A 9,416-nucleotide genomic window follows, 5' to 3' on the forward strand; every position below is an offset into this window, starting at 1 on the left:
GATTTAAGAAATGCATTGATGGTTTATATTCATGCAACGATTGTGCCTTGTTTGGCAAATGCGCTTTTGTTAAATCATCCCCCGTTTGCGAACTTGGCTGTCTTGGTAGGAAGAAATGTCTTCACGACAGTTTCGCAAGCAGGCCAGGAGGCCCAAACTTGCTGCATCTTCTTTACCCTGACTTCTTGTCTGTCTACCCTGACTCTGCAAGACGAAGATGACACACATTTCCCTAGTTAAAGAAATTCATGTGAGCAGGCAATATTAACTAAATATGCAGGTTTAAAAATATATACTTGTGTATGATTTTTAAGACAAGGTGTTGAGTTTATGGTTAGGTACATTGGAGCAACGACAGTGCTTTTTTCACGAATGCTTGTTAAATCACCTGTTTGGCGAAGTAGCTGTGATTCAATGAAAATGAACAGGCACTGCATCGATTATTATGCAACCACAGGACAAGCTAGACTAAACTAGTAAAGAATCAACCATGTGTAGTTAACTAGGGATTAATGTTAAGATTGATGTTTTTTATAAGATAGGTTTTAATGCTAGCTGACCTTACCTTGGCTCCTTGTTGCACTCGCATAACAGGTAGTCAGCCTGCCACGCAATCTCCTCCATGGAGTGCAATGTATCGGCGTCCTAAATGCCGATACCGATTGTTATTAAAAACTTGAAACTGGCCCTAATTAGATCGGCCATTCCGATTAATCGGTCGACATCTAAAGAGGCAACAAACAAACAGTGACTAGCAGCGCCGGGGGGGTCAGTCAATGTAAATTGTCTCGTGGCGATTTTTTATGAATTGTTCAGCAGTCTATTGGCTTGGGGGTAGAAGCTGTTAGGAGCCTTTTGGTCCTAGCCTTGGCGCTCCGTACGCTTGCCATGCCGGTAGCCAGAGAAAAAAGTCTAGAACTTGGGTGACTGGACGTCTTGACAATTTTATGGGCTTTCCTCTGAACCGCTATTATATAGGTCCTGGATGGCAGGAGCTTGGCCCAGTAATTGTACCGGGCTGCTCACACTACCCTCTGTAGCTCCTTATTGTCAGATGACAAGCAGTTGCCATACCAAGCGGTGATGCAACTGGYCAGGATGCTCTCAATGGTGCAGCTGTAGAATCTTTTGAGGATCTGGGGGGGAAAAGGTTTTGTCGTGCCCTCTTCACCACTGTCTTGGTATGTTTGGACCATGATAGTTCGTTGGTGATGTGGACATCAAGGAACTTGAAACTCTCGACCCGCTCCACTCCACTCGACCCACTCCACTCCGCCCCGTTGATGTTAATGGAGGCCTGTTCGGCCCGCATTTTCCTGTAGTCCCCGATCAGCTCCTTTGTCTTGCTTACATTGAGGGAGAGGTTTTTGTTCCTGCACCACACTGCCAGTTCTCTGACCTCCTCCCTATAGGCCGTCTCATCGTTGTCAGTGATCAGGCCAACCACTGTGTTTGGCCACGCAGTTGTGGGTGAACAGGGAATACAGGAGGGGACTAAGTACACACCCCTGAGGGGCCCAAGTGTTAAGGATCAGTGTGGCAGACGTGTTGTTGCCTACTCTTACCACCTGAGGGTGGCCCATCAGGAAGTCCAGGATCCATTTGCAGAGGGAGGTGTTTAGTCCTAGAGTCCTTAGCTTAGTGATGAGCTTCGTGGGCACTATRGTGTTGAACGCTGAGCTGTAGTCAATGAACAGCATTCTTACATAGGTGTTCCTTTTGTCCAGGTGAGAAAGGGCAGTGKGGWGTGCGATTGAGATTGCGTCATCTGTGGATCTGTTGGGGCGGTATGCGAATTGGAGTGGGTCTAGGGTGTCCGGGAGGATGCTGTTGAGGTKAGCCATGACAAGCCTTTCAAAGCACTTCATGGCTACCAACATGAGAGATGAGTGCCACARGGCGGTAATCATTTAGGCAGGTTACCTTCACTTCCTTAGGCACAGGGACTATGGTGGTCTGCTTGAAACATGTAGGTATTACAGACTCGGTCAGGGAGAGGTTTAAAATRTCAGTGAAGACACTTGACAGTTGGTCCGCGCATGTTTTGAGTACACGTCCTGGTAATCTGTCTGCGGCTTGGTGAATGTTTACCTGTTTAATAAAGATTTTGTTCACATCGGCTACCGAGAGCRTTATCACACAGTCATCCAGAACAGCTGGTGCTCTCGTGCATGCTTCAGTGTTGCTTGCCTCGAAGCGAGCATAAAAGGCATTTAGCTCGTTTGGTAGGCTCACGTCACTGGGCAGCTCGCGTCTGGGTTTCCCTTTGTAGTCCGTAATAGTTTTCAAGCCCTGTCACATCCGACGAGCCGGTGTAGTAGGATTCAATTTTAATCCTGCGTTGATGCTTTGCTTGTTTGATGGTTCGTCTGAGGGCATAGCGGGATTTCTTAAAAGCGTCCGGATTAGTCTCCCACTCCTTGAAAGCGGCAGCTCTAGCCTTTAGCTCGATGCGAATGTTGCCTGTAATCCAAGGCTTCTGGTTGGGATATGTAAGTCCCGTTAACGTCGATAACGGCATCGATAACGTCCCGACGTTATCGATGCACTTATTGATGATGCCGATGACTGAGGTGGTGTATTCCTCAATGCAATTGGATGTATCCTGGCACATATTCCAGTCTGTGCTAGCAAAACAGTCCTGTAGTGTAGCATCCGCGTCATCTGACCACTTGAGCGAATCACTGGTACTTCCTGCTTTAGTTTTTGCTTGTAAGCAGGAATCAGGAGGATAKAATTATGGTCAGATTTGCCAAATGGAGGGYGGGGGAGAGCTTTGTATGCATCTYTGTGTGTGGAGTAAAGATGRTCTAGGATTTTYCCYCCCTGGTTGCACATRTGACATGCTGGTAAAAATTTGGTAAAACTGATTTAAGTTYGCCTGCAGTAAAGTCCCCGGCCAYTAGATGCGCCGCTTCTGGGTGAGCATTTTCTTCYTTGCTTATGGCCTTATAGAGTTGGTTGAGAGCAGTCTTAGTGCCAGCTTTGTTTTGTGGTGGTAAATAGACAGCTACAAATAATACAGATGAGAACTCTCTTGGTAGATAATAAGGTCTGCAGCTTATCATAATGTACTCTACCTCAGGCGAGCAATACCTTGAGACTTCTTATTAGACATCGCGCACCAGCTGTTATTGACAAAAAGACACACACCCCCACCCCTCGTCTTACCAGAGGTAGCGTCTCTGTTCTGCCGGTGCATGAAAAATCCTGCCAGCTCTATATTGTCCRTATCTTTCGTTCAGCCACGTCTCGGTGAAACATAAGATGTTACAGTTTTGAATGTCCCATTGGTAGGATAATCTTAATCGTAGGTCATCAATTTTATTTTCCAATGACTGCACGTTAGCAAGAGGAATGGAAGGCATTGGGAGTTTACTCGCTCGCCTCCGGATTCTCAGAAGGATCCCCGATCTGCGTCCCCTTTTCCGGCGTCTTTTCTTCACGCAAAAGGCGTGGCTCTGGGCCTGTTCCAGTGAAAGCAGGATATCCTTCTTGTCGGACTCGTTAAAGGAAAAAGTTTCTTCCATTCCATGGTGAGTAATTGCTTTTCTGATGTCCAGAAGTTATTTTCGGTCATAAGAGACGGTAACAGCAACATTATGTACAAAATAGGTAAAAAAAAATAAGTTACACAAAACTAAAAAAAAAAGACAAAATAGCACAATTGGTTGGGAGAATGTAAAATGTCAGCCATGTTCTTCGGCGCCAGTATGTCTTATTTGGTTACTTACTGTACCCCAAATCACATTTTGCTCTACCTGAAGTACCCCCTCATGTTCCACTGATCATTAGGCCTATGGTCTTAAGAGTCTTTCCAATTCCCCCCTGTGGCCAGGTACTTCCAGGGGTAGAGCACCCCAGATTGAGAACCACTGCACTCACCTCCTCACACTCAGCCCCATGGAAGACCACCAGACTATCACACTCTCTGCACTTGGACAGGGCCCTCAGCTTCCTCAGCTTGTGTGTCTGGGCTGCCTTGGACATCTGGGTGTTACGGAACGGACCTGGGGAACTGGCTGTCTCTATCAGCATCTCACTCAGACCTGAGGGAGAGAAGAGACGGAGAGGAGGGAAAGAAAGCGAGAGAGAGAGGGAGRGAGTCAGTATCATCTCCATTAAAAGCATCACTCTCAGTATTATTGGTCTGTTCTGTTGTTGGTCCAAACGTTGTTTTGCTCAGTGAGTGTAATATTAATTATAATCATAATTTTGTTGGATGCTTATGCAAAACTCCATTGTTTATCTGGAATGGAAGTTTGTATACTGTATGTTTGACTGTGATATGTGGTTGTAACACCTATCTTAAGATGAATACACTAACTGTAAGTCGCTCTGGATAAGAGCATCTGCTAAATTACTAAAATGTCAAATGTACAGTGCCTTCAGAAAGTATTCACACCCCTTGACTTTTTCCACATTTTGTTGATTAAATTGAGATKTTGTGTCACTGGCCTACACACAATACCACATAATGCAAAGTGGAATTATGTTTTTAGAAATGTTAACAAATTAATAAAAAATKAAAAGCTGAAATGTCTTGAGTCAATAACTATTCAACCMTTTTGTTATGGCAAGCCTAAATAAGTTCAGGAGTAAACATTTCCTTAACAGGTCACATAATAAGTTGCAGGGACTCACTCTGTGTGCAATAATAGTGTTTAACATGATTTTTGAATGACTACCTCATCTCTNTTGCTTATGGCCTTATAGAGTTGGTTGAGAGCAGTCTTAGTGCCAGCTTTGTTTTGTGGTGGTAAATAGACAGCTACAAATAATACAGATGAGAACTCTCTTGGTAGATAATAAGGTCTGCAGCTTATCATAATGTACTCTACCTCAGGCGAGCAATACCTTGAGACTTCTTATTAGACATCGCGCACCAGCTGTTATTGACAAAAAGACACACACCCCCACCCCTCGTCTTACCAGAGGTAGCGTCTCTGTTCTGCCGGTGCATGAAAAATCCTGCCAGCTCTATATTGTCCRTATCTTTCGTTCAGCCACGTCTCGGTGAAACATAAGATGTTACAGTTTTGAATGTCCCATTGGTAGGATAATCTTAATCGTAGGTCATCAATTTTATTTTCCAATGACTGCACGTTAGCAAGAGGAATGGAAGGCATTGGGAGTTTACTCGCTCGCCTCCGGATTCTCAGAAGGATCCCCGATCTGCGTCCCCTTTTCCGGCGTCTTTTCTTCACGCAAAAGGCGTGGCTCTGGGCCTGTTCCAGTGAAAGCAGGATATCCTTCTTGTCGGACTCGTTAAAGGAAAAAGTTTCTTCCATTCCATGGTGAGTAATTGCTTTTCTGATGTCCAGAAGTTATTTTCGGTCATAAGAGACGGTAACAGCAACATTATGTACAAAATAGGTAAAAAAAAATAAGTTACACAAAACTAAAAAAAAAAGACAAAATAGCACAATTGGTTGGGAGAATGTAAAATGTCAGCCATGTTCTTCGGCGCCAGTATGTCTTATTTGGTTACTTACTGTACCCCAAATCACATTTTGCTCTACCTGAAGTACCCCCTCATGTTCCACTGATCATTAGGCCTATGGTCTTAAGAGTCTTTCCAATTCCCCCCTGTGGCCAGGTACTTCCAGGGGTAGAGCACCCCAGATTGAGAACCACTGCACTCACCTCCTCACACTCAGCCCCATGGAAGACCACCAGACTATCACACTCTCTGCACTTGGACAGGGCCCTCAGCTTCCTCAGCTTGTGTGTCTGGGCTGCCTTGGACATCTGGGTGTTACGGAACGGACCTGGGGAACTGGCTGTCTCTATCAGCATCTCACTCAGACCTGAGGGAGAGAAGAGACGGAGAGGAGGGAAAGAAAGCGAGAGAGAGAGGGAGRGAGTCAGTATCATCTCCATTAAAAGCATCACTCTCAGTATTATTGGTCTGTTCTGTTGTTGGTCCAAACGTTGTTTTGCTCAGTGAGTGTAATATTAATTATAATCATAATTTTGTTGGATGCTTATGCAAAACTCCATTGTTTATCTGGAATGGAAGTTTGTATACTGTATGTTTGACTGTGATATGTGGTTGTAACACCTATCTTAAGATGAATACACTAACTGTAAGTCGCTCTGGATAAGAGCATCTGCTAAATTACTAAAATGTCAAATGTACAGTGCCTTCAGAAAGTATTCACACCCCTTGACTTTTTCCACATTTTGTTGATTAAATTGAGATKTTGTGTCACTGGCCTACACACAATACCACATAATGCAAAGTGGAATTATGTTTTTAGAAATGTTAACAAATTAATAAAAAATKAAAAGCTGAAATGTCTTGAGTCAATAACTATTCAACCMTTTTGTTATGGCAAGCCTAAATAAGTTCAGGAGTAAACATTTCCTTAACAGGTCACATAATAAGTTGCAGGGACTCACTCTGTGTGCAATAATAGTGTTTAACATGATTTTTGAATGACTACCTCATCTCTGTACACCACACATACAATTATCTGTAAGGTCCCTCAGTCGAGCAGTGAATTTCAAACACAGATTCAACCACAAAGACCAGGGAGGTTTTCCAATGCCTCACAAAGAAGGGCACCTATTGGTAGATGGGTATAAATTTAAAAAAAGCAGACATTGAATATCCCTTTGAGCACAGTGAAGCTATTAATAACAGTTCGGGTGGTGTATCAATACACCAAATATACACCGTCTACCTATACACCCACTACAAAGATAAGGAGTCCTTCCTAACTCAGTTGCCAGATAAGAAGGAAACCGCTCAGGGATTTCATGAGGCCAATGGTGACTTTGAAACAGTTTAATGGCTGTGATAGTAGAAAACTAAGGATGGATCAACAACATTGTAGTTACTCTACAATATTAACCAAAATGACAAAATGAAAAGAAGGAAGGAAGCCTGTACAGAATAAAAATATTCCAAAACATGTATCCTGTTTGCAATAAGGCACTAAATAAAAAATGCTAAAAATGTGGCAAACTACTTTATGTCTTGAACACAAAGTGTTATGTTTGAGGAAAATCCAATACAACATATCACTGAGTACCACTCTCCATATTTTGAACCCAGGGGTGGCTGCATCATGGTATAGGTATGCTTGTCATCGGCAAGGACTTGGGTAGTTTTTTAGGATAAAAAGAAAAGGAATAGAGCTAAGCACAGTTAAAATCCTAAAGGAAAACCTGGTTCAGTCTGCTTTCCAACAGACACTGGGAGACAAATTCCCTTTTAGCAGRACAATAACTTAAAACACAAGGCCAAATCTACACTCGAGTTGCTTACCAAGATGACATTGAATGTTCCTAAGTGGTTTAGTTACAGTTTTGACTTAAATTGGATTGAAAATCTAAGGCAAGACTTTAAAATGGTTGTCTAGCAATGATCAACAACCAACTTGACAGAGATTGAAGATTTTTTTAATAATAATTGTATAATCTAGGTGTGCAAAGCTCTTAGAGACTTACATTTAGCAGACACTCTTATTCAGAGCGTCTTACAGGAGCAATTAGGGTTAAGTGCCTTGCTTAAGGGCACATCGACAGATTTTTCATCTAGTACGGCTCAGGTATTCAAACAAGCAACCTTTCGGTCACTGGCCAAACGCTGTTTTATTTTTTTTGTAATTTTTACCCCTTTTTCTTCCCAATTTCGTGATATCCAATTGATAGTTACAGCCTGTGTCCATCGTGCAACTCCCGTACGGACTCAGGAGAGGCGAAGGTCGAGAGCCATGTGTCCTCCAAAACACCGACCCTGCCAAGCTTCTTGACACACTTCTCGCTTAACACGGAGCCAGCCGCAATAATGTGTCGGAGGAAACACCGTCCAACTGGCAACCGTGTCGGCGTGGATGCACCCTGCCCACCACAGGAGTCGCTAGAGCACGATGGGACAAGGACATCCGGCCAGCCAAACCCTCCCCTAACCCGGACAACACTGTGCCAATTGTGCGCCGGCTCATGGGTCTCCCGGACGTGGCTGGCTGCGACACAGGCTGGAATCGAACCCGTGTCTGTAGTGATGCCTCTAGCATTGCGATGCAGTGCCTTAGACTGCTGCACCACTCGGGAGGCCATGGCCCAAAGCTGTTAACCGCCAGACTACATGCCACCACTTACTCAGAAACACTCACAGCTGTAATCATTGCCAATGGTGATTCTAAAAAAAAATCTGGGGTATGGATACCTATGTAAATGTGATATTTCTGTATTTTATTTTCAATAAAGTTGCACAAATTTCAGAAAACATGTTTTCACTTTGTCATTATTGGGTATTGTGTGTAGATGGGTGAGAACAAAACATCTATTTAATTCACGCGTTAACACAACAAAATGTGGAATAAGTCAAGGGGTRTGACTACTTTCTGAAGGCACTGTAAATGTTTTACATACAGATCTATTACTGTATTGATTCATAGTTTTTTATGTTGATTACACAAATGTATCAGTTACTTGGGGYGRCAGGTAGCCTAGTGGTTAGACCGTTGGACTAGTCACAGAAAGGTTGCAAGATCAAATMCCGRGCTGACAAGATAARAATCTGTCATTCTACCCCWGAACAAGGCACTCAACCCACTGTTCCTAGACYGTCATTGAAAATAAGAWTTTGTTCTTAACTGACTTGCCTAGTTAAATAAAGGTAAAAAGAAATGTATAAAAAATATAGTTATTTGTGACATTTGACTGTRTAAAACCTAGCGGTACTACATATTTCTCTGAGAGAGGTGGATATTTAGCATTTTGCAAAAAAACATGATTATTTGTCTCTCTGAAATTAAACCATCAATGATACATTTCAAACAAATACGTCTGTCTTTAAACAACCCCATGCCATGTTTAGATAATTGAAAAAACACACCAATCTCGTTCATAAGATCTTTTAACAATMAAAGCTAACTTACCCACATTTCTGAAAATGGATATATAGCGTTTTAGAAAGAAGATCTCTTATACGCATGTGTGCAATTGGAAATGTGTTTTTTTGCAWATCCCAACTCCCCCTGACACCCTCAGAGATTGAGGTCGCGGCCAGTGTCTGCCATTATCAACAGCGACCCTGGAGCAATAAGGGTTGAGTGCCTAGCTCAAGGGCACATCGGTAGATTTGTTCACCATGGAGATTCAAAATAGCAACATTTACTGGACTAATGCTCTAACTGTAATGTCTAACCTAGTCTTTTACCTTTGGCTTTTTGCCTGCGGCTTTGGAAAAAAGGGAAAAAGAATTATTGCACGCACGCACGCACGCACGCACGCACGCACGCACACACACACACACACACACACACCTTCCCTGAACTTCCCTTTGCCAAAGCAAGCGTATAGAAACATATCAAATGAATGAACTATCTGACTCACCGTTGTCTGACGGCGAGGGCGGCTCTCTCTCGTCCAGGTCATCAGCTGACGACATGGTCCCCGTG

General features: G+C 43.3%; 1 protein-coding gene across 1 annotated transcript in view; it reads right to left on the reverse strand.

Moving 5' to 3' along the window:
- arhgap29a (Rho GTPase activating protein 29a) overlaps positions 1-9,416 on the reverse strand; it is a 92,230-nt gene that overhangs the window by 7,812 nt on the left and 75,002 nt on the right. Inside the window, exon 15 of the mRNA XM_070446813.1 lies at positions 5,647-5,810. Coding sequence (XP_070302914.1) covers positions 5,647-5,810 — 164 coding nt within the window. The remainder of the gene's footprint in view (positions 1-5,646; positions 5,811-9,416) is intronic.

This window comes from Salvelinus sp. IW2-2015, linkage group LG14, assembly GCF_002910315.2.
Source record: "Salvelinus sp. IW2-2015 linkage group LG14, ASM291031v2, whole genome shotgun sequence".
Taxonomy (NCBI): domain Eukaryota; kingdom Metazoa; phylum Chordata; class Actinopteri; order Salmoniformes; family Salmonidae; genus Salvelinus; species Salvelinus sp. IW2-2015.